General features: G+C 31.7%; 1 protein-coding gene across 2 annotated transcripts; it reads left to right on the top strand.

The window, feature by feature from the left end:
- The first annotated feature begins 403 nt into the window (after positions 1-403).
- LOC124534319 (beta-glucuronidase) lies at positions 404-27,867 on the top strand. 2 transcript variants are annotated; one of them, XM_047110090.1, is made up of 13 exons: positions 404-774; positions 12,286-12,549; positions 13,191-13,373; positions 16,383-16,552; positions 17,126-17,268; positions 20,178-20,368; positions 20,999-21,145; positions 22,689-22,861; positions 23,382-23,525; positions 24,155-24,239; positions 26,079-26,255; positions 26,479-26,617; positions 27,027-27,867. In XM_047110090.1, exons 2-13 carry the CDS (start codon positions 12,289-12,291, stop codon positions 27,206-27,208), a joined length of 1,995 nt encoding a protein of 664 aa, XP_046966046.1. In that variant the 5' UTR covers positions 404-774; positions 12,286-12,288; the 3' UTR covers positions 27,209-27,867. The 2 variants fall into 2 exon arrangements, with proteins under 2 accessions (XP_046966046.1, XP_046966045.1); XM_047110089.1 differs by lacking the exon at positions 404-774 and adding an exon at positions 11,579-11,710.

The raw sequence follows: 27,867 nt of genomic DNA, 5'->3' as shown, positions 1-27,867 counted from the left end.
TTTATTTAAATATCAAATTTATTCAAATTAAATTATATTTTTTTTTGTCATGGTCAAATTAATTGTAACATGCCTATGTTATAATATAATTCCATTATAATTCTAAATAAATTGAAGAAATACATCATTTAATTTTATTATATAACCTTATTGTGTTATTTAATAAACAACGGTAATAAAAAAATATATTGTAGTAGATATTTAATTAATTCCCGCCTTTAACCAGCTTAGAAGATATGTCATAATAAATATATCCATATAATGAAATGAATAAATCAATTAGCTACATAATAGAAATCATCACCACAAACAATAACCTTTAATCGCTAGTTATCATTGTTTACATTACATTAGTTTGTTTTTAGCTCTGGAGCAACTCAGTCACGCTAAACCTAGAAAGTGAATTGGTATAACGTAACCGACCACGTAGAATTGCTTCATTAATACTAGTGGAACAGTAAATACTTGTATTAATTCCGATTTGGTTGGTTTATGCCGGTGCGTTCCTATCTCTGTGACAGCTTTTTTTTACATCCAGCCAGTCCGGCATCTGGCGTGGCGTGGAGAACGCGCTTGTGTTCGAAATTTGAATATCGCATGGAGGGAAAATACGTGCAAATTAATTTAAATATTAGAACTACGATTAAAAATTACTAAAAATAAATATAAGCATTAAAGTGAGAATATATATATTATAATAGTTATAAAATTAAATAAAAAATTCCGCAAATTTTGAATACATCTGAAGTAACTACAAGTTTTTTTTATTAAAACGTAAGTATTTATTTTTATTTTTATTGAGTTACATTAATCCAAGTAAATTATATCTTATTAGATTTTTGTTGATGTGTTTTTCTCGATTTTTGTAGCACTGTATTGAATTAATATTAATCAATACGTAAACATTATATTAAAAAAAAAAGTCTTAATTGAATGGTTGAGGTTAACAGATGTTTGCTAGATTTCATTACTTTTTATTTTACTATCACTGATATCGGTTACATTAGCAGCAGTTTCCCTTTGCACTTAAATTATATAAACATACAATAAATAGATACTTATTTCTTAAAGTTTTGAAGTTTTTTTTTAATAATAAAATAAACGAACGTACATACGTTTTCTATCTTTCATTGATTCAAACGCATTTAATTTATATTGTCGTTGTTTACCAAGCATATCTTAATGAATAATATTTATCAATACTATAATTTAATACCTACCTATGTTTAAAAATATACTTATCATATTATATTAATTTCGTGATTCAAATGTTACCATTTATAAAAATAAGATTTTATAAGGTCGCTACTTTTTGTTCCATTGTTCAAAATTTATATAAGGACAATTTAAATTCACATGAAAAAAAAAACAAAACATCTAAGGTCGTGGTTTCGATGTCCGGCACCTTAATAGCAATGAACTCCTTTAACCTATTTAATTAGGTAATTTAGAGGTGCCGGTAAATAAAACTAATAAAATGAAAACATCATAATTTATATGTTTGAAGTCAGTTCAACTTTGTAGCAATAAATTTCCAATAAAACGACAGCTCCACTAAGCGTTATATATGTATAAAAAGTAAATTAAATTATAATTACATTAATATGAAATATAATTAAATAAAAGAAAAAAAAAAAAACATTTCATTAATAAAGTTCATTCTTAAGGCAAATAAAATAATGGAAACAACATTAGATTATTAAAAACCTGTATTTAACATATTATTATATATGTGCTATAGAACATATTATTTTTTCGCTTTTAAATGTCGATTTCTTAATTACTTCTCTCTCAGTGTAGAATAATCTCAATGCACTCAATACTACGTAGTTTTGCTCGTAATATTTTCGATTAGAATTACGAGCACGATTATGGACAAACATCCAATCAAATTTAAGAATTAAAATGTTCAAATTTAATGTCTTACCAAGTTTAGTAATAATAATATTGTTGTAAAAAATATTCATCTAAGAAATCTGTCACACTCACGGGTTTCCTTATGAATGAAATTAATTGGTGACTCTTATGACAACCAGACTGCATTCAGATCAAACAGTTCACATGGTTCGATTTTAGTTTAGCAATGTACAAGACAATTCAAAAAATTGTAACAGAATCAACACATGTTGAAAAAAAATATTTTCATAGACTTAATGCATCTTCAATTTGATTGAAAATTAAAAGGACGTGCAAGATATTTTGAAAATTATGTACTAAATTTTATGTTTATGTTGAATAATCGGTAGACTTACATAATTTCATAGATCATAAAACATACTATTCATGCAAGTGCACTAAGTAAATAGAATTTGCAATATTTTTAATCATGATAATTTAGCAAAACAATCATTTGGTTCAGGCATTACATTGAATAGCAAAGGTTGTAATTAACCATCTTTTATTACTATTTGAAATATTATTTGTGAGATATACACATAAAAAATAGTATGAGTGTTTACTTATTATAATTTATTTCATTAATATTTTCCCACATGATATTATAAAATATAAGCAATACAGCAAATTTAGTTTTTTTTTGGATAATATTTGCAAGTTCGTGTTGCTTGCCAGTTCTTTCTTCTTTTTTGAAAATCGTAAGAAAGAAATATTTTATCTGTAAAAGGAACTGATTTATATCGATTTCAATTGCATTTTCATAAAGCGAAAAATTAAATTGAGTCTGCCCAGGAATATTTAAATAATAGTTACGTTATTATTTTATTCGACAAAAAATTATTTGTTGTATTTAAAATTTTACTATAGCGAGATGTGTTTTAACTATGTAGCATACTGAAGTTAAAAATATAATAAATACAAAATATAGAGAATATAATATTTATGAAAATTGTAAACATTGATACTTAAAATACTTAATAAATAGAGGATCCTATTTATTAAGTATTTTAAGTTTGCCAGCGTGTTTAGGCACACGTAAGTTTTAATTAAAAAAAACATATGTTCTTCCTTCGGCATAGATCTTGCTTCTTACCAATTTTTTTTCTGATCAGCATAAGAAATAGACAAACAAACTTTCGAGTTTATAATATTAGTATTTTAGTATTGTTCATTTAGTAAACGCAAAAATCGAATACGAAAAAAACATGTTAATATCCGATGCACATCGAACTACACTTGTTTGTACATAACATGTTTTTGTTCTGAATACATATGAGTACATTATATAATCTTCCGCGTTTTTAAATCAACTTACGAAATTCACTTATACCTTATATATTGCATTTATAAATTATTGAAGTCGAAATGATAAATAATAATTAATTAAGCGAAGAAAGAAACACAATTAATATTATTTAAAATAATTAAGAAATAAATAAAAGTCTTTAAATCTTATATATTATTGAAAATGAAAATTAATATTCTTTTTTTATTTAATATACAAGGTAGTTTACCTTAGTGTTGCCTGTATGTTATATTAATATAGACGTTTTTAAAGTAACCGTTTTGGTCGTTCCAACTTTCTTCGACCTGACCATCACGAGGCTTACAAGACCTTAAATCCATCTTAAATAAGCTGTACATTCACTTGCAAAGAACACACGTAAGATCGTGGGTACAACTAGTGTATTTAAAATTAATTCGATTTACACGACTTAACTGTGCTAGTAGAATCTCATTAATTTATTCTAGATTTACACAGTGCCTTTCTACAGTCCATTTGGTAAGGTAACAACCACTCGTATATGGTTTAAACTATAATTGTTTTTTTTTTTTTATATAACAATAATAATATTTTTAATGACATCCGTGGTCGAGTAGTGTCGACGTCATCGAAATAGATACAGCGGTTTCGATTCTCTTCCGATTCGATGGAGAAAAAGTTCATTAATTTTCTTTGTTGTCTTGGGTGTTAGTGTTCGTGGTACTTCTGATTTTCCAAAACAACTTTAGTTACGTACATTGGGATCAGAGTAATGTATGTATGTGACGTTGTCCAATAATAATAACACTGTACTGCTATAATCCCGTTTAAATGTTGAGTGAGCCAGTTTAATGAGAGCTGCACATGAGATATCACATCTTCAATCCTATGCATGGCGGCGCATCAACGGTGAATGATTTATACTTTTTGCACTCTGTGGACTAAGGCAAACCATGAGGTGATAATTTGATCGAAATGTTAACAAAAGGCATAAAAAAAATACTTACATGTTCTAATATATATATACGTATAATTCACAGCCGCCATTTTTGTAATATAAATTAGGATCTTGGGTCAAATTAGTATTTTTAACACCTTACTGATATTATTTATATGAATGTAGAATACAATACTTGTGTTTCTAGGAACGTTATTTATATAGCTTTGATGTTTGAATAAAATATAATGATTTTAAAAGAAAATATGTATATTCCGGTATAACATTTTGTTTCATTTGCTAACGTAACCTCTTGAACCCCACTCATCCTTAGTATTACAGATACAATTAAATTGTACGTATGTTTCTGAATCACGACTCACACGATCTGAGGAATAAATTACACGAAATAATTATAATCGTAAATAATAAAATAATTATGATGGTAGATAAAATTGTATAGTAGGTTTTTGATAGAATTTTCTAATCTATAAAAGTATATATTACATATTTAGAAATAATCCGATTTTTTTTTAAATAGACTACAATAAATCAAAAGTATATTGAGATATAGAAATAGACTTTTATACAAAAATGTAAAAAATATATATTTAAAAGATTACTTTTCGAAATACTTTATTATTTAAATTTCTATTTCATATGATAATTCACAAGACTCTAACTTCACCTCAACGTTCTAAATATATTTTATAATTAATAAAAAATAAAATATTTCGTAAAACATCCCTTTATCAACAACCTTAGTAAAAAATACTGTCTCAATTACAAATTTTTGGTAATTCATTGTGAATTTCTAAGCATAGGCGCATTTATTATTATATTTTTTTTTAATGATATCACTTCTAAATGCAACATCAGATTCTTAAGCAAAACCTACTTGGGAACACCAATTCTTCATAGTCGAGGAAGTTAACTACGACTTGATACAAACGAACGAACGATGTAAATAGGTCGCAATTTGTTTACATCTACAATGTAAGTAGTAATCTAAGAATCGAGCTTTCAGTCTTTAGTATGCCCGACAAATCACCATATCGATGTGGGACGAGTGCTATAAACACTGACACGCTATATCAACCAGCTCGAAAGGAATACTAAGTTTTAAATCAAATTAGACGTGTATTATTTTACGACAGGCACGGATCATGATCGGTTTATGTAATATAGCGTCATAAATAGATATGCCGAATCATCGAAGTCAAAATATCAAAGTTCTTGGATATGTTTATAATTTTTAACCACCATTGGCGATTCCTGCCTTATATCCATATTTTTTTTTGACAAGTAACTTATACTACAATTAAGAATCTATTTTCGTTTTTACAAAACCAAAAATTCGTTTTATAAATTTGACACACAATTGATTTAATAATTGTATTATGTAGGTTAGAATATAATAAATATTGGCGTATGCTTCTTTCAATACAATCATTTATGATAAAAACGAGATGTTAACAGAATGAGGTATTTTCTCTTGAATAGTTTCTAAAACAGTTTTCTGGTAGTAATCTTAATTGATATGCAAGCTTTATACTCGGTAATCAATATATAATTGCTAACACATACGTGTTTTTGCATATTAAACAAATTTATTTAAACATCACTAAAGTAATAAAAAACGAAACAAATTACGTAATTAATAACTAATTAAAGATTAAGTAGCAATGACATATAAACAGAAGAACAGACATGATCATAAATAAATAGGCTGTACGTTTACGTTCTAGGATTGTTAAGGAAATGGCATTGGTACATGGCTGCTGTATTGTTAATATAAGATTTTATGAGGTGCTTGACGCTTTGTTACCAAGATACGGTATTCGATAACGCTAAAAGCTTGTTACGGCTAACGAAACCTATCATGTTTGCTGGGAGTTTAAACTGGGTCATTATGTTAAGTCTCTGCTTACAATATCGACGGTTAAATTAGATTAGAAAAATATAACCGCTCAATTAATGAAATCTAGTAATGTTTGATTTTACTTATAGTCGTTGTTTATACAATTATAACTTTACCTAACTTTGACAGCTTTTGTTGTCTCACTAATTACGGTGTCGTTTTAATTTTATGATACTACTTAATTATTAATTATTTAACGACATGGCTAATATATATATTTGAAACGAGCTTAATAATTAAAACGTTAAAAAAACGGTTAGGCAAAAATAGGTTAAGTGGAAACTAATGCGTGGCTAATTGTGCTCCTTATTCCGTAAAGAGACGGTTGTCAGGTCAATAGCTCTGTCCATTAGCACTTCATTATTTCATACGTGACGAAAAGGTAAAATTCATTAACTTTGCTATAACTAAACCTGTACAGCCGCCACTTAGCAAATACTCTTTTAAATAACATACACGCGGCAAAGCACATATGCACTTGGTCATATCTCCAGATATTCGCACGGATTCCATTATTTATTCAGCAATTTCCATATCTGCCAAGTTGCCGGTCCTATATTGTAGTTGTGGAATATTATATTTTGTATAAAATTGAGGTTTTAAAATTGACTCAGTTTTGCAAATGAATACATCTAAACGTCAATAATAAATAAAAGTGATATATCTAGTACTACACATCAGTAAACGATATCAAAATTACTACTTAATTATTGCAAAATTGTAACCTGAATCTGCTATGCATGGTTCATTTGAAACTTTCTCATGTCGGTGTTTGCATTTACATAGAAGTTATACAATATGCACAATATGTGATTTATCCATAACAGATTTCTGCGAATAGCTGGGCAGAAGATATACTGCACAAGTATGTCCGCAAACACAGGTGCACTGCGTTCGTTCACTCTCATAATCCGATGATACGGAAATCAGACACGAGCGGAAAAAAGTTCAGGCATATTATCTTCGGCTTAACTGGCTACTAACTAATCCGAGGCATAGGATTTATTTTATTACAAGGGAGAAATTAACTTATTAAAAATCCCTTGCCTTATCCATAAACTTGAATATATTTAATAACAAGAATGTTAATATCCATTAATTTGTAGTTTCAATGTCAAATTCAAGGTATATTATTGTTATTTCTGATGCAAATTTTATTACATTGCCGACAATGATATGGAAACCAGATTTAGAATTAAATACAAATATTGTGAACAGTTTATATATATAGTTATAAATAGAAGTTAAATTATGTACTTACCTTAGGTAAGCATTCATAAATATTATGGCTAAAAGAAAGATCTCGTACTGAAGATACTAACATACAAATGATAATGACATACAAAGGTATACAGATGGTAAAAATTAGAGGAAAAATATAATTCATAAAAATTCTTATATCTAAATATGACCAGTAACTAAAAGAGTCATGATCCTGATCGTAGAGAAATAGAAAGGAAGAGGACGACCTAAGACAGGGATGGAGTGTGTGAGGAGAGATATCAGAGAGACGGATATGAACACATGACGACTAATAGAGGAGAATACAAGAAGATAACATGTTGCACCGATCACAAATAATTTGGGATAAGAACAAGGATAGATAGATGCTGACGATGATAATGCTATCCTGACCGATATCCGCCACGGTGGCCTTTACCGATACTAAAGGCTAACTATGCTTGACAAAATATAGTGGATCAGTGTTGGTGCATATATAGGTACATCGTACCGTGCTTTACGATGCACGGGAGTTTATATGCTACCGACTTTCAAACTCCGGGCTTTTACCAAGAAAATGCGTCTCAGAACCTCGCAATTTTTTGTTGGCCTGACCTGGGGATTGAATCCATGACCTCGGGTTCTGCGGCCTTATATCTAACCACTAAACCAACGAGACAGAAACGTCACCTAAATAGCAATTAAACATAAACTGTAATTGAAAGCACAGTTAACTTTAGCACTGGTTATAAACGTTGAATACCCTTGACTTGAATTTTGTGAGTATTGCTCGATTGAGCACGTCTTGAGCACGTCAAGTGATAAGGTGTTCCATAAACCGCCTATAACTGAAGACTAAAGTGTATGTAGATACTTTGGTATATGCAGTATATGTAATACTGCGATAAGCGTGTGTATTCCTAACTCGTCCGCGGCTTCACTTGCATTCTAGGTTGTTGTTTGCCATATGTTAGGCAAAAAAGTAGCCTATCCTTTCTTGTAGTTTAAATTTGCTTCATACCAAATTTCATCAAATTCGGTTCAGCGGTTTGGTCGTGAAAGAGCGACAGATAGACAGACAAAGTTTCTTCTACATTTATAATATTACAACATAGATTTAAAACAAACATACGTACATGTAGTAAAAAATGAAACACGTGAATATCATACATATATTTCGTCCGCTTGGTGATTATGTAACTACAGGCACAGGGGACATAATCACTTTGTTCCCACGAAATTGGTGGCGCATTGGAGATGTAAGGAATGATTACAATTTCTTACGACTGGACTGTAGTGTCCACTTACCATCAGATGGCCGGCCCATTGCATAAACACTAGTATATATTTTAGTAAATAAATAACATAGACTTGATTAATTAATACTTACCACACATTTTGAAACCACAATATGTTGGCATTTTATGTGTGTGTTACGTTAAAAGCTTTGTTGGTCCATTAACCAATCGTTTGCCTAGATTCAATCGCAGGTCCAAAAGAGTTATTCACTTACGTTTTATTATGGACACAAATTTTGTAGATATACTATGTAAGCCAAGCTACAATAAAAAATAGCGAACGTAACAATAGTAAAAATAAATCACGTATTGTGTATTATTCTATGTTGCAATTAAATTATTGTTGGTCACTGAAAATTCTAATAATTTTATATTTTAGAAAAAAGGTTACTTTGTGTTTCATTTGTAGCACCCGTAGAATTATATTGCCTCAATACATTTTAATACCCTATTACAAAAATTTAATTCTACAAGTTCTTCATATTATAACGATTTGGTTATTTGGTTTGGTTGGTCTTTGGTTACTTTTTTCTATAGAAAGGCTTTCACTTTATTCTAATTTACTTGTTTATTTGAATTTCCTTATTTTCGCATCCTAAATGACAATCATACGTGTCAAATATACTTACCAAACAAAAATATCCTTACAATTTTCTCTTATTTTCGTGATGTATTAATTAAATTCCAATCGTTTACCTTTTGTTCTAATCCATGACGATCTGGACATAAATAATAATAATTCACTCGGGACACCACTACTGGTTCGGAGAGCAACAGGAAAAAAGATACATAACTTGGAAGATAACGAGAATACTGAGCGTATCAAAGCGTTTTATTATGTAGCGTAACTTCGTGATAATTTCTTACTTAACATTGTTTTGTAGAGTTGTTATTAATTGTAGATAGCTAATAAGCAGTCAATAACACAATTAATTAATTGCATATTAATTTTTCCGTATTATATCAATAGATAGGAATTGTACTCATATATCACGTTCAGCTTAAAAAGACTTATGTTGTAGTATTTCCGATATATTTTATTTACTTATTAAAAAAATACAGGTATTTATTTCTCGAAGGATAATTACTTTTTTTATATTTAAACATTTCATAACTTGAAATTACACTCGTGTTATCAAATGAAACCTTATGAAGCCCGATCTCGAAGTTAATCAATCTACAAACAAATTTAAACGATAACTTAATCGGATATCAACGACCTATTAATTGCTATATTATTTAGTTAACTTATACGGTCATGGAAAGTTTATAGAGAGACGGTTATTATATAATACTCTAGCTGTGCCCGCGACTTCACGCGTTTAAATTTAACAACAAAGTTATTGTTCAGTTCGGAGATTTTACTATTAACATATTAATTCTGTATTAGGCATCTTATGTGAAATGAATAAAGTAGTTGGTGGACAGGACCCGATATAGTTCTAAAACAAAAGTAGCCTAAGTTACCTCCCTTATACTTATACTGATTGTGAAAATCCTATCAAAATCGGTCCAGTCGTACCAAGATTAAAAATATAAAAAATATATATTGCGGTAAATGTACCGTGTACACATCCGTATGCATTTAGTAAAGTTTATTTTCATATTACAAATAGACACTCCAATTTTTTTATACGTATATTTTTTTCTTTTCTCCGGGAATTGAATTAAATATTATATATTATGAATAATTTCAGTTAAAATAAACAATCCAATGGCTTAATACATTTGAGATAAATTATTAGATTAGAAAAAACGCTAAATAATATTTTTGCTACTTATTCATAACTTTATAATTTTCTACCTTGAATCAAATTATCGGAAAGCTTCCTTCAACTAAACTTATTTAAATGGTTAAAAGATTTGATACCATATTGAAAATCTAATTTTATATCAGATTGAATGGAAAAAAGTGAGATTTAAAATGTCAGCCCTTTTTAAGAACTAATTTCCCACTTAATGACAAGTAAATTTAAATCAAAATGGTCTTTGGTCGGTATTAAAACACTTTTGTTATTTGTCAACTAATGAATTCAATTTAAAGCTACCACCGGTTTGAGTTGATTCCACCGAGAAGACCCAACAGGTAACACAGAGGTTACCTACTCTTTTCCACCATTTTAATTAAAGAGTATATCAGTAAACAACAATTATTTTTTTCATATATCCTGCCTAGAAGTCAATAAAATAATTCTCCAACTACTAATCTTATGTTCTTTATCCATAATACCCGTGGGTAAAGACATTTCGAACTTCATTCGTCCACAAAAGAATATTAAAATAAAATCTTATATTAAACTTAAAACATGATGCTACTGGTAGATACCCTCGGCAAGGTTGCTGAGGGTATCTACCAGTACTTTTGTTAATCTATATCCGCCTTGAAATTTGTTTAAATGCTAATAAGTTTCTTGTGACTACTTACGAACAATTGGTGGCCTCCGCAAGTATGTATGTAAAAATATTTTTAATTAGATTTTTAAGACGTTATTATAGTACCTATTATCTTAGGAAGAACAATGATTACATTTTTTTAAGTTTTTGCTCGATTCTAATTCAACATACGAACGTATACAAAATATACCTGACGATATTTATATACTTATTTAAGTAACTTCTTCGTTAAGTTTATAAACTTAACAACGAAATTTCGTTTGTTGATATGTGTTAAAAAATAAATAAATAAAATATGATGATAAGTGTGTTATTTAGTACGGTACTGTAATAATAAAATCTTTCCCTTGATATTACTCTCGAGATAATTGAAAGCGAAACGGCAACAATCAATCATATCAGAAAAGCAAATATTATTAAAAATAAAAAACGATCACAGTCACAACGACGACGTGTGAGTTCCACTTACAAACTGTGATAGAAATTATACTTGAATATTGCAAACAATGCTATAATTACTTGTTTAAAGCTTGTGTAACAGCCGAGTATTATCGTAATTATGTGAAAATTGTAAAAAATCCGTTTATCGTCACATTCTGCAATGGCTATGGCGGCATGTGGAATCCGAAACAGAATTTTTATTAGTCCTATTGTTTATGCGCATGCGCTAGAAAGCCAACTAGTTTCGCAACAACACATCAATATAACCAATTAAGTACGAGCTAGTAAATCATTCGACATCAGAAATTCCGTTCAAAATCGATATCGCTCTTCACGTGGTAAGGACTGACAGATTTATTCATATTTTAAATAATTATTTCATTTTATGTCCTTTTAAATTTGGGAGTCAATCGTTTTAGATATGAGACGTGTATTTGTGTTATACATATATATTAGGAAATTATTGTCTTTAAATGTATTATTAGTTCGTAAATAAATTTGAACAGAATCCATATAGCCAATCCAAAGAGTATTTACTTAAATCGTAGAAGTTACAATATTTTTTTCAAAAGTCAAAGATTGCTCAATATAAAATTTACTTACACTATAAATACAAGATTGAGTATCTCTGTTATTTTTTACGAAAGATGTTCATATATAACTTTCTTATCGTATCATGAGAGCTCACAACATCAACATGCATTATAAACTAACACATTCAGCTTGCGTGTCAAAATTGTTATGTTTTCCATAAACAATTGATGATATTTTATCATTACTATATTATTAAATATTAATATGACATTTTAAAATATATAAGATATGAAATTATTTTAAAATTAAAAATAAACCAAAAATACAAACCCTTCGATATGCAAATTCTTAAATAAAAAAAAATTGTATCCATTTACAGATAATGATAAAAAGTCGATCAAGTTTAATCATCTTCTCAATTGTCATATCAATTGTCAATGCTACCGTTCCGGGAACCGCGAGCGCAAACGAGATTAGTCAGCCACAAAAAAGGAAAACTCAATTTAATGGAGGAGCCTTGTATCCAAGAGCAACAGAGACCAGAGATTTGAAAAAATTAGATGGTATATGGAACTTCAGAAGATCGCCAACAGACCCCGAGTACGGTTACCGAAATGGCTGGTACGAACAGGATCTCGAAAAGGTAATTTTTTATTCAATATAAGCATCATGTTAATTATAATAAGTATTAATGAATTGACTTGAAGAGCTATAAAAACTTCTTATTCGTAACACCTATGGTATAATAAGTATTAAACGAACGATTTATCCTCGTTTTTTACTGCTTGCTATATTTGGTTACCCGTACATAGTTCACCGGGTTATTTACCTCTTGATTCTGGTTTCTAAAACACATTTCAATTTTTCCGATTATGTCATCGTAAATATAATATTATTTAATTACCGTCTTTATGATATGACTCGTGAAAAGGAGTTTTAGAGGATGTATTTTGCAAAAAACTGTTTTGTGTCTTATAGTAACTACGCCAGGTGTGTTAAGGATTTTGTTACATAGATTCACACACGTATCTCTTCGTCATCGCACACGCGAAAGGAAGTTACAAAATTATTGTTTCGTAGTTCACTTCTTCGTTATGCAAATTTCTTAAACATTACGTTGTGTATAAGCCTTGCTTGGAAATTGAATGTCATTAGTTCATTCGACGAATTAATAATTAAGAACTTTTTAATCGTTTCCGCAAATTATTCTTCTGCATAAGAGTGATAATTTTCAGTAAATTTTGACATTATTTGAAAGAGGATGTATACTGCAACTTTGTACAGACGGGGCCAATTATTCCGATGCCGGTTCCGGCGTCGTACAACGACATTGGCGAGGATGCTTCTCTGAGAGACCACGTCGGTCTGGTCTGGTACGACAGACGTTTCCATGTTCCACCGTGGTGGTCTCAAATGGAACAGCGCGTCTGGCTCAGATTTAGCAGCGTACATTACGCTGCACAAGTTGTAAGTATATTTTAAAATAACAAATCAAATCATATTGTTTAACGCTTTAATCATTATATTTGATCAACATATCTTCTTTTTTTTAATTTGATTCTTAAGATTATTTCAAATAACGTTATTTTCAATCTTTGGGAACTTCTTCAACTGAGTAGATAGGTACATATTCTATTACCGAACGGTAAACGTAATTTAAAAGATTTCAAGTTAATCCGATGTAACTGAGTAAGGATCACGTAAGTCTTCGGAATGAAGGTATCTATGCCAATCATCTGTCGCTAGGCAATTGCTCGGATAATTGAACAATTTGTCAGGTCGGCCGAGACCGGTGTCGCGATAGCTCGCCACACCCGCCACGATAAACCGAATGACCGATACTGACCTGTGGCCTGTGCTGTGCGAAACTCAGGACGTTCAACTATATTACTTCCCTTTTTTGACGAAAATACACCTTTTTCTACCCTTATTAATTTATTTACGTAGTAAAATACATGGGTGCTAGTTAGATACTAGATTTTTTATTGAAGATCGTAATGTTCCTTATAATTCATTTTTTTTATATTATCTCGTGTAATGTTTAAAAAAAACGCACTTAAGTAGGAACGTACTTATAAATCTTTACTAATATAATGATAACTATTTAAATAGCCAATTTGTTAATTACGTGATGCCTGAACCTCCCCATTTGGTACAATTTCCTTCAAATTACTAGGAATGGCAGACCGTTAACCTCAGTACAATCGAATTAAATGAATACAAGTACATGGTTTTAAACGAAGTCCCTCGTCCGCAATTGATCTGGACACGCTACGTTCAACTGACCTGTCTCAACTGACAACTCGCAACATTTCTTACATCCTTTAGACAATATAAACATATCTATATCACTATTTAGACAATACACTTACAACTAAAAGCATTGTAATAGTTTACAATGCAACTTAATACGAGCAATTTATTTTAATGTATACTAAATGTTATAAAATATCCATTATTTGAGGTTCACTTTCTTCGATTATGTTATTTTTGAAATATGTCTGTCTCTCTCTATATTTTTATGAGTAGTATATTATGTACAATGCATGTGTTTCTTTTTAGAGAGATTTCACCATGGTTTCTTATAATAACAAAATTATTGATGCTACGCTACTTCTAATCAATTTTATTGTTGCTATATCCTAAAAAACATTTGTTTATTGTTTTAAGAAATACATAAAACCGAATAGCGAATAATTAACCGTTATCGTAATATTGGCTTACGATATGTCATTCAATTCCAAAGAAATCTTGTAACACAATAAGATGAATTTAATTCTGCGGCGAGTCTGTGGCAGATAGTCGCATTTAAGGAATGCGGTAATCGTCATGATATGCGAGACGTCGACGAGAATTGATGAAAGTTATATTAACGACTCTCTTTCGTGCTCCTCAAACTATTAATATGGTAAATGGTAATGAGACAATATATAAAAAACGGCTGCCACTGAAACCTCTGTTTATTGATGAACTAAAGCCGATCGTTTATCTAGCGATGATATTATTTAACCATCTTCTTTTAGTACTTACAAACGCAATAAAAGTATGATTTGTATGTCTTATTTGAATGCGACGTTCATATATGCATCGGTGGAGTGTTAATCAAAGTAATGACAAGCTTTTTCTGTGTTCGTAGTGTTTTACCCTAAAATAGACTATTAATTTACTCGTAACTTTTGCATCACTAGTCTTATGAAATTTTTGAGTCAAATTAAGACTTATTGTTTAAAAAAAACCTAATGAATAACCAATATTCCGAACAGTCGATATTGACTATGTCAGCCTTATTTAGGTATTCGGTCCTTATCTCTAAAGTGCTACCTCAGTGGGAGATCGTTTTAACAAATTTCGCTTAAATTACTCATAGTGATAAAAATAATTTACGTTTAATGTTATTTTTTGGCATGTATTCTAATCAAGACACAAAAACTAAAAGACTTTACTTAGTACATGTATTTTCTTCTACCTCAAAATACACATATTTCTTTAACTGCCTACAAAGAAATTAAAGCCACCTCAATCACTTTTTACCTACGTTCTTTATTTGTTTTTCTTCTTAATTTTGTTCATAAACACATACATGTTAAACTAGTTATATAAAATAATACTTGTTTTAATGTTGGACCTTTGTATTAAAAACAATCTTTGTTTTTACCGAAACTCGTATCCCAATTGTGTTATATAATTTAAGCTGTGGTACAGCGGAGACAATTAGCCAATAAATGTGTCTATTAATCAATTTTTACCAGCGTCATTAATAATGTGTTCATTATGTACCGTTATCCTCCCATTGAAATAAAATGTAACAAAATACCTAATTATCTAATAGAAATTTCCAAATCGATCTGTCAATAAACAGTAAGTTGTAATTAAAACCATTTATCCGATACCAGACAGCGTATTGAAAATTTGTCTTAATTTTATTTTGCTTGACTGAATATGCAAGTCATAACGGGCATGTTAGATCATTGGCATATGATATATCATACCTTCCTTATGACATGCGAAACTCGGGTTACAACACATCATCTGTCAGCTTTTTTATGAGTTACACGGTTAAGATGAACTCTTACAAAGCCCGCTGAAATTGTAACCTCCTTTTTACTTCGCCGTATAGTACGACACAACTTAGATGTCGCATCGGCAAAATTCGTAAAACCGATCACATCCGAATTAAGTACGCTATCCCAAATTATCAATATTTATTTCTCACGCGAATATGATCTTTGCACAAATGTAATAACTTGTAGTATCATATGACCTAATATATTCGTCAATTTGACACGTCGATGTACATGCTCTTGCTTTCTCTGACGTGTGAATCTATAGCGACGAATAGCGTCGAATGGCGCGATAGGGAGCTATTTCTATTGGTTGTATAAATCGGCAATCATCGGTTTTATTTTCATTCCATTGCATTTTCCGATGCTACATCTAATTTGTGTCTTACTGTACATTAATATTGATGTTATTTAGTGGGTGAACGGAAAACCGGTGACCTACCACGAAATCGGTCACCTGCCCTTCGAGGTTGAAGTTACCGATTTCGTGTATTACAACACCAGCAACCTCCTCACTGTCGTCGTGGACAACACGTTACTCAGCGACACGGTGCCACAGGGATCTATACGAGACATTTTTGTAGGGTGAGTTGTGACTGACATTATATGTCTCTGGAATTATTTATGCAAGCAATATATAAATAAGGAAAAGGTCTTATGATTAATGGTTATAGGAAATGTTAAGCTCTTACGCTTTCAAGGTAGTCCTTTTTATGCAACTATGTGAGAAATTATGACTAGGCTTACTTGGTGTAGATTTCTTTTCATTAGAGATCCTAGTAACCACGGACTATACAAAACTCGGAACTTCGACCATGTATACCAAATTTTGTTTCTGTAGATAATGGCAAAACTTGTTTAATCTTGATTTTCTGCAGTTATTGATTGAAAATTTAAATGTTATCTCGGACAATATGATTACATGAAAAATAGAGACAAGTCCAGTGTCCTAGATCACAGAAAAATCCACTTCTGACGGTTACTATAAATTGTGCCTTTAGTCAATATTTCGAATAACCTAAATTAAGTTATGAAAATAATAATAATCATTCCTATTGTTAATAATAAAACACATTCTACATTTACCAAACTTTATCTAATATACAGTATATTTTTACTATATTAATATTTCCTAAGAATCTCTTTTTCTCTTACCAGAAACACGAAAATTCGTCAAGAACAGTCCTATACGTTTGATTTCTTCAACTACGCGGGCATTCACCGCTCCGTGTTCCTTTACACCACGCCGCAGGCCTATATAGACGATGTCATCGTCAACACCGACATACAAGGACTAACTGGTAAGTCATTTCTAGTCCAATTTTTTTAATAATTATTGATTCAAGCTTCAATTTCCAAGTGAAAATGCTCTAATTAATACCAATACGAAATGCTACTTATTATCGTATTATATATAACAAATACTACCGCTAAACATAAATGATTCTTCTTTCTTGACATTTAGTCCCACTTTGAAGATATGAAGATAGAGGTGGCATTGTAAAATCATTTAAATTATTGGCATTTCTAACAGTATCTATGTCTGTGGACATAGGTAACAAAATACTATCGAGTGGTGTATCCGCTCATCTATCTATCTAAGTACTTGAAAAAATAAAAAACTCCTTTGACAATTTTACAATATGTTTCAATAACTGATATGTTATGAACAAATAAGATATATCAATATGTTTAACTAACAAATATTTGCCCTTCGTATGACGACCCTGAAGGAACTAGCTGTTTAAAATAAATAATGTTGTAGATTATTACGACATAACAATACTGAGTAAAACATACGAATGTATTAAGTACAAACTTTAAATTATTAACTAATAGTTGTCACCCGTGGTTTTGGCTCGCGTTTTATATTGGTTGTCAGGTGTTAGGCAAAAAACGATGTAGCCTATGTTGTTGCTGTTAGAATATTTATTTTAATATGATCATATTTTATTGTTTTAATGTATTAAAGTATTATCAGCATAAATAATTCGATTTAAATAGTTGTTACAATTTACGTTGATTGTCAACATCCGGTTTTGACTAAACTAAATTGTTTTTTTAAATAAATCAAAACCGGATGTTGCTGCAGTCGGAGGAGGGGCGTGTAAACATTAAATACTAGGAGTAAGCCTAGAGATGGGCATTCTTACTTAAATCGTCGAATTGGAAGGATCGTAAACCACTTCAGGAGAGATAAAGTATTGATTGTGAGGAGACTTTTTGTATTATTCCAACATTCCTTAAAGCCCAAGTTTATTTTTTCGGTTAAGTAGTACTTTGTACTAGTACTCCTCTTTGAGGAGAAGGTTTGGAACATATTCCACCAAGCTATGCGGGTTGGTGGAATACACATGCGGCAGAATTTCTATGAAATTTGTCACATGCAGGATTTCTCACGATGTTTTCCTTCACCGCTGAGCACGAGATGAATTATAAAGAAAAATTAAGCACATGAATCAGCGGTGCTTGCCTGGGTTTGAACCCGCAATCATCGGTTAAGATGCACGAGTTCTAACCACTGGGCCATCTCGTATCTCCATCTCTTACTTATTTTATATTAAATTAAATTAAAATCCGTATAGCGGTTTGACGATAATAACACAAAAAGCAATGGAACATAATAATATGAGTAAAAAACGCCATTTGTTATGAAGATGAATAAATATCTGAAGTATTCACGAGGATAATATTAGTGGAGACCATGCAATACCTAAACAAATGTTTGAATATTCGAAATGATGTTGGTTCACGGCTGCATGATCCTTGTACAAATTATGCTTCATACATATATTACGAGCCCGTAAAGCACAATGCAGTGATCATATCAACGTTGCACTGAGGGCGAACAATAACTTAACGGTCCATGTGAACGAGGTTGCTTGACGTTTACTGTCAAAAGAGATGTTAATTGCGTGCATGTCATACCATTAAAAGTACATTTATATACTAGTTTTAAAATTATCTAACTATGTGAATATGTCACCACGCCTCGACAAATTGAAGCTTTATTTTTGCTCTATACCTAAGTACGACACAACTTAGATGTAGCATCGGCAAAATTCGTAAAACCGATCACATCCGAATTGAGTACGCTATCCCAAATTATCAATATTTATTTCTCATGTAAATATGAACTTGTAATATCATATGACCTAATATATTCGTCAATTTGACGCGTCGATTTACATGCGCTTGCTTTCTCTGACGCGTGAATCTATAGCGGCGAATAGGGTCGAACGGCGCGATACGGAGCTATTTCTAGGGAGGTTGTGTAAATCGGCAGTCTTCGGTTTTATTTTCATTCCATTGCATTTTCCGATGCTACATCTAATTTGTGTCGTATTTATACATATCTATTCGCGCAACTTATATCGGATGTTAATTAAATTCCTTTGATTAATTATTTATTAAATTTAATGTGCGGCTCGGGATGCAAGAAGTGATAACTTTATTATTATCTAGTATATTATAATAATATATTAGTGTTTACTATCTAAGTTTAACGTTTTAAATTGGTTTACTTAAGACAAGCTTTAGAATACATTTATGTGTAGAATTTTAGGAAAGGTTAGTCACTAATAAAAAAAGGTTTATCTAGACGCTAGATGAGAAAGGGAAGCCTGAGCCTTTCCAAGTTAATAGTATCTATATTAGTATAGTATAGTATATTATATCTACGTAGCTATAATCTGTTCTAATTTTCTTTGAAATTAATATTATTACAATTAAAACAAGAGATTTTTCAATTTAAAAACATTTAGTAAAATGCGTAAAGATAAGAAATTGAAAATAATTGCTCGCTCTATCGCTGTAAATAATAACACATAAAAATTTACCTTAACGTTTCTAGAGCTTAATAAATGTACGATATTGTTGAGAGTTATTAATCAACCGTTAACAATTTATTTCACCTGATAATTTATGTGTCGCCCGAAACTGATTTATTGTTCAATTAATTTTATATACTCATATTATAATTATAATTTTAATATATGAGAGCAAAAACACATTTATCAATAAACGGTATCAAATAGACGATTTATTTTATTTTTAAATGTGACAGTTTTTTGTTTTTGTTTGTTTTTTTTTTATGTGAGCACGGGCAGGGATAAAAGAATTTATCAGCAATAGATAGTTCAAGCATTTTCTTACTATTTATACCGTTATAAAATAACGATTTGGCGTAATTTTATATGTTCTTACTCAGGTTTCGTAGTCTACAACGTGACGTATAAAAATACGATATCCAACATGCAATGCCTCATACAACTATACGATAAGAACGGCACCCAAGTAGCCGGTGCTAACGACTGCGCTGGTCTCCTCGAGCTAGGGAACGCTAACTTTTGGTGGCCCTACCTCATGCACCCAGAGCCTGGCTATTTATATACTTTAAGGGTAAATATGTTTCAGTTTACATTATACTTTAGAAGATAATTTGCGAAATTTTTACATAACATATTGAAGACAACCTTTACTTGCAATTTTGTAGACTAAAATTTGAAGCTGCCTCTTTGATATATGGTTTAGTTTAAAAGGAGAGGGGGTGGGTTCGAATCCCGATCTGGGCCAATAATTGCGAGAATTTGCTGACACAGAGCCTCAGTAGCGTCTCGGAAAGAATGTAAAAATACTATAAAAATTTGCTCTCCTGATCTCTCTTCAGTTGCGTCTGATTACCATCACACATATTTAAGGATTTACTGAACTGCAATAATGCTAATCCTTAAAAATTGCTGTTGTAGTGAAAATTTCAGAAGCATATTATTATTGTTCCTACTAAAGGCTTAGTAAATTTTTGGTCGTGAATATTTTTTATACATCGCCGTGTTTTGATTTTAAAAATCAACAGTGTTATTTATTTAATATTAGAATATTCAAAATATGGTGTCTCAATGACTAGGTAACAATAAGTTTAAAATTGAACTCGAATCTAATCCTAACGGCATGTCACAGTATTTTTAGTCGAACAAATGGTTCTAATAATGGAAATGATTTTCGTTGAACATATGTTTATCTACGTTTCAGGCGTCCCTATTAGGTCCATTAGGAGAATTAATTGATACATATAGTTTGAAAGTAGGTATAAGGACTGTGACGTGGAGCAATACAACGATCTACCTCAACGATAAGCCGATCTATTTGAGAGGGTTCGGCATGCACGAAGATTCCGATGTAAGTTGAATTTTATTATACAAAAATTTTGTAACCTGGTGCTAAAAGGACCAAAGTACTCATTGTATAAGATGACAAACTATATTATGCCAGTCATTTATTTAAATAAATTAAAAATATACAACATATGATAATAACAATTGTTAGAAATGTCAAGCTACGCAAGCAGGCAGTTTGTAGAAGTCCAAAAACCTTTATTAAGTGTGTCTCCACTGGTGACGTAAGGGTTGGTACATTTTTTGACCAAAAGATCGGAATTGTGATTCAATTGGGAAATGTTGCTAGCATTCTCGCCACCATTCCACGTGGTCATGATTTATACAGTAACTACATTTAATTGTTATTTGTATACAGTTAAGGATTTAATGTCAATCATAAATATCAACAAAATTGTCATATGTTATATTAAACAACGAACATCTGATTACTTCTAAGTATATATGTCATAAATTAACTATTTATTCACTAATTATGTAATTATTAAAACTGAGTTTATCGGTACAGATAAAATGCAAGCATTATAGCGTACTTTAAAAACAATATAGCAAATACAACTCAAAGACAATGACATTTAAACATAGACAATTTACAATTTTTTCTAATTTGTCATATTCCTGCCAATCAGTAGTAATGATTATTATCTATCAGCCCATATAATATATAGCCCTTTCATCACCAGTCCACAATATCATATAATGTCATAACTATCAAACATACATTTTTCTAATCTTTGATTTTAACAGGTTATAAAATTAATTAATTTAAAAAAAATACATAGTAATAATAATGTACCGTGTATTAAAATCTGTTAAAGCTATAAAATTTTCATTTCAAATAATGACCGCATAGAATGTTGGCACGCTTGAATAAATTAATTAAAGAATTGTAATTGATTAGTGAAACATTGAATGTAACGTATGTAGAAATTCACGATTCAACACAAGAATAATTCTTTAATATTTCATTTTTTTACCTAGTAATAATATTTGATTTGATTCTTATGTTTACCATTTACATATATACGACATGTTTACATACATATATGTCCTCTAATAGCGTTTGCACTTTTTGTGATTAACAATAATTTTTAATTATCCATTTTCTTTTGAATAATTGCCTTACTGCCGATGTTTATTTACTGTTATACCGCTATTGGATTTCCAATACAAAACAAATACGTGCACCAAATATATATCTTAATAATTATCATATTCAAATAAATAAGTAAATATTTTATAACAATGTTTGCTTGGTGGTAGGGCTTTGTGCAAGCCCGTCTGGGTAGGTACCACCCACTCATCAGTTATTCTACCGCTAAATAACAGTACGCAGTATTGTTGTGTTCCGGTTTGAAGGGTGAGTGAGCCAGTGTAACTGCAGGCACAAGCGACATAACATCTTAGTTCCCAAGGTTGGTGGTGCATTGGCGATGAAAGGAATTGTTAATGTTTCTTACATCGCCCTATGAGTGGTGCAGACCACTGGGTGACCCATATGCTCGTCCAGCAAGCAATAGCATAAAAAATGTAATTCGATTTAACAGCTGCGTGGAAAAGGTTGGGATCCTGTTTTATGGGTGAAGAACTTCAACCTAATCAAATGGGTCGGCGCGAACGCCTTCCGCACCTCTCACTACCCCTACGCCGAAGAAATCTACCAGCTGGCGGACGAACAGGGCATCATGATTATCGACGAATGCCCTGGCGTTGACACTGAGTAAGAACTTAAATGCAAAGCCAGATGATCGTAGCAATATTACATTTGTATTTATAAAATATTCCAAATTTCATTAAAGAACACCTAGAAAAATAACTTTAAAAAAAATGTTGGTAGGTTGGTTTGTGCAAACCCCTGTAACACAATATTTAGTATTGTTGTCTCCGGGTGAGTAAGACAGTGTTAACACAGGCACAGAGATATTACTAACCATTTTGGGGCATTAGTAACATAAAGAATGATAAATATTTGGGCAGTGATGACTACTATATATTTACATACCTATATTATAAAAATGTAGACTGAATGAATGCTTTTTGTTGTTCATGTTATAGAACGTGTTAAACAATCACACATTAATGTCCTACAGGGTTCAATTGCGGGACCATTTTTATTCCTGATCGTTATTGATGACGTGAAAGTTAAAAATTTAGATACATTTATTGCTTACCATTTGTAATTACATTTTATTAATATAATAATAAGCACATGTTTCAATTGACATATTTTTAAATTATAGTATCTTCACGGACGCACTGCTGGAGAAACACAAACAGTCTCTGACCGAACTGATCCGGCGAGACAAGAACCACCCCAGTGTCATCATGTGGTCAATCTCCAACGAGCCCAGATCTCAGAATGTCAAGGCTAATGCATACTTTGCGTAAGAGTGTTACGTAGTATCAATTATTTACCACCGTGAAAGTAAATTTTCATATGATTTTTAAGTTGAATTTTATCGTCTGTCTGTCCAAAATTCACTAAACAAAAGCAAAGGCAAAACTACTAACTACTAAATACGTATTTTAAAGCCTGTAAACATGTATTGACAGATTCTTTAGATTAAAATGTAAAACATGTTAGGAATAACCAGTATCTGTGCCACTACTTTTCCTATGAAGTTCTCTTCATTGAATAAACTCTGAGATCTTCTGATCGCGAAGTTTATTCCATAACATTTCACCAATACTATGGTAAATATTACCTACTCATGTAGGTTTCCTCACGATGTTTTTTCCACCCCCGAGCTTGAGATGAATTATGTGGTATGTACATTTTGAAATGATTTGGCAAATGGCATAATGTAGTAATATTTTTCTAAAAAAATACTTAAGCTCTTGTTTATCTGCAATCCATACATTTATAAATATAACGCACAAGAAATCTTTTAATCAAAGATTCAAGTAACATTGGGCCATCTAAAATTAAAATATTATTATTACGTGATACAGCATTAAACTATATGTAAAGCGATGTCCCTATATGATTATAATGTGTTTTATGCTATTCCAGAAACGTCGTGAAACACGTGAAATCCATGGATTTGTCAAGACCGGTTACGATTGCAATCGCTCAGAACTACCTCATTGATAAATCGGTGAGTATTTATCTGTACATATAAAACTTTTTAAACATCAATAAACAAATATTTTAAAGATCTAGATATTAACGTATAAGCAGTCAATTAAAAATTCGATATAAAATTTATAAGATATAAAATAACAATGAATACGTAATTATTCGAGCAAATTTTTTTCTAATATTTCATCACATTATTACACATATTTCCTCCTACAAAAAAATATTATTGAAATCAAACAAATCTTCCTCAACGCTGCTACTTAATCTCAATATGAAACCAAAATTTCTCTGAGAATTATCTGTTTTGGCAAAGGGGATGACTTCATGTGGTAAACATGCTCGAGTAAATACTCGTTTCTAATTGTACAAATCTCAATGTCTTTTTCATCACTTGAAATGCTAGAATCCTTACTTAAGATCAGTGTAATCATCTAATATATGGGTTCTTAATCGTTTTTTTATATATATTTAGAGATTTTGAATTTACAACACTTAGAGGCAAAGAGTTATACAGCTGTGCTCCTTCAAATGAAATAGTTTTAATGTTTTTAACGTACTTGGTTCGAGTTTTAGGTGTTTCTAGTTTATAAAACCGATAACAGTCTCTTTGTGTAGTTGTTTTAGGATGGTTGTTAGGCAAAATCATTCTTTTGATGCCTGAAAAGATCTACTAGATCCATTGTCACTACATTATTTCCCTCTAAATCTAGTTTTCTATAAAATTTTGGACAATTTATCGATAACCCTAATTTGTGTTATTTGACATACAAGATGGAACGAACGTTTTCGATCATCTGATCTATTCCAGGTATAAACGGCGGTATGTTTTTACTTTTCCTTTTAAGTAATTCTTGTAATCTATACCGTACCATGCCCATTTACAAATCTATCACAATTAGACTTCTGAATATTCAGCTCTTTCAAATATTTAAACATTTTCAATTAAACTATTTGCTATTTATATAATTCTTAAATTGGTGTTTTCAAATATTTAGAAAATAATTTTGGTATAGGATTATTTTTACCTTACCTAGAGTTTTTATTGTACCTATTATATTTTATTACTACAATAACTGCAACAAAATTTACTTTAATCTGCTTTAATATCAGTCAATTTTGTATCATTTGTAGTAGCGCCTTGGAACAAACAATTACAAATAATTTGTATTTACATTGTCCATTTCATTTGTTAAAAACTTATTCAAAAGTATTTCAATCTAAGGGCCAAATATTATAAGCACTGCTATATACTTCAGCAAGAGCAAAAAAGAACAGCAGGTTCGAAAATTCTGAGCGGGACATATAAGTATTTGATGTTAGAACAAAAGCAAGAAAATGTTTTTATACCAAAGTAAAATTGAGGAGTCTATTTATGTTATAATTTTTTAAATCTAGATATATAAACATGTTACTCAAAATTACTGTTTAAGTACCTCTCAATTCTATGTATATCTAAAGGAGGATCGAATCATTATTACCAAAACGTGCCCAGCTTGTGAATTTCCCACTGCTGGGCTAAGACCTCATCTTCCTTTTGCGATGAAGTTTAGGAGCATATACCATCACACTGCTCCAGTGCTGGTAGGTGGTTTCACATGAGGCAGAATTTTGTTGACATTAGACATATACCGGTTTCCTCACGATGTTTTCATTCAACGCCGAGCACGAAAGGAATCCCAAAAGAAACCCAATTAAAGCACACAAAATTCAGTGGTGCCTCAACTTGACTGTAGTCATCGGTTAAGATGAACGCGTTCTAAACACTGGGCCGTCTCACCCCCCACTGGGCTACCCCGGTTCATTCAATCATTACCACGCCATGCTTAAAGTTTAAAAGTATATTTCGTTTACCCAGGGTCAACACCTGGACGTGATTTGCTTCAACCGATACAACGGCTGGTACGCGAACACGGGCTCGTTGTTGAACATCGCCGCCTACGTGGTGGACGAGGCCACCGCCTGGTTCCGCAAACACAACAAGCCCGTCATCATGACGGAGTACGGGGCGGACACTATTGCCGGGTTGCATATGGTAAGACTGATGATCGATACATAACATCATCATCATTATCGCTATTCTCTCTGGCAACACTCTCCAGTAATAATCGTTTCCTGGTAACACGTAAGCTACACCTAAAAGAAATTGATTAAATTTATAGAACAATTAGTACAACAAGTTGTTTATTCTATGGATTTGGGCAATTTATCGTAAATTTTCGTCACAAAATAGCAACACTCAAACGTCATGTTTTTAGTTACCAGAGTACGTGTGGTCGGAAGAGTACCAAGTAGCGGTGATGTCCGAACATTTTAAAGCTTTCGACCGACTTCGACACGCTGGATTTTTCTCAGGGGAGTTCATCTGGAACTTCGCTGATTTTAAGACTGCACAGAGTAAGTATAAGTTTAAATCATTGTATCGATAATTTGAACTTGAAGTCAGTATTTTCATCTTGACATCTTCATCGAACCGGTATATTTTTTGAGTTATTGATAAATTCGAATTTCGAACATGACGGCAATTCACAACTGTGACTAGCCACATGCGCAGAAGCGCGGGTGCAAACTTGTGACCTCTAACCAAGCAACCACCAAACCCATGGGTTAAATCCAAAACACCTTAAGCTGCTCACGAGTTTTCAGCAACTCGCATGAAACACAGCAGATGGCATATTGTCAGTTAGACCGGCCGCCGCTGTCAAAAGTATCCAGAACTCTCTCGAATCACATCGAGAATGGCCACATACGAATCCATTTCCGTCGACCGCTCACGAGGGAGTACCGCTTACCGCTCGGCTTTCAGCGATAACGCGAGTGGGGGGCAACAAGAAGGGCATCTTCACGCGCGCGCGGCAGCCCAAGGCGGCGGCGCACCACCTGCGCGCGCGCTACCGTGCGCTGGCCGCCGCCGACGCCGGCGCCGCGCCGCCCGCGCCCGCGCTCTACGTCAGCGACCACGCGCCACTCGCGCGCGCCGAGCTCTAGACGACGCCTTGTTCGTCTGATTGTTTTTTATCAAATGGAAACCGACGGGCCGTTTGCTCTTCGTTGTGTTCGCGACGCTCCGATGTCTTGTTCATCTGATAGTTTTTATCAAATGGAAACCGATAGGCCGTTTGCTCTTCGTCGTGTTCTATTTGAGTTATACCTCTGATCGTGGCCGCCTGCGCCGAAAATATGTATTACATCTCTCCTGATCAGTATGTGTGCTTCGCTTCATTGATACAAAAGGCACAAAGTTTTACAGACACAAATATTTTTTATTGTAAATAATACGCTCATAATGTATCGAAGCCCCTTTTGGTTCATTATTTTATTCTGTTAATTTTATTGCTCCATTCGTTTGCATATTTTATAATTTAAGACTTTAAAAATATTTGCAAAAATGTCCTGATTGCCGACACGAAAGATAAAGAACGGAGGTAAGTATGAACCCACCAACAGAAACTTAACTAAGCACATGTTTTACTTATGTTTATTCGTTTATATTCTATACATTGTAACTTTTGTATTGTTGTAAACTATTATATTCCTAGAAGTAACGTTACCTTATAATTTGACATGTTGAATTGTAATCGGTTGAAATGAATATGTTGTGTTTGTTAATATTTATTGTGTGTAATTTTATTAAAGTACAAATATTA

The sequence above is a fragment of the Vanessa cardui genome, chromosome 12, assembly GCF_905220365.1.
Source record: "Vanessa cardui chromosome 12, ilVanCard2.1, whole genome shotgun sequence".
In the NCBI taxonomy this organism is placed as follows: Eukaryota; Metazoa; Arthropoda; class Insecta; order Lepidoptera; family Nymphalidae; genus Vanessa; species Vanessa cardui.
The sequence above is the reverse complement of the archived record's forward strand: the minus strand, read 5'-3'. Positions and strand labels throughout refer to the sequence as shown.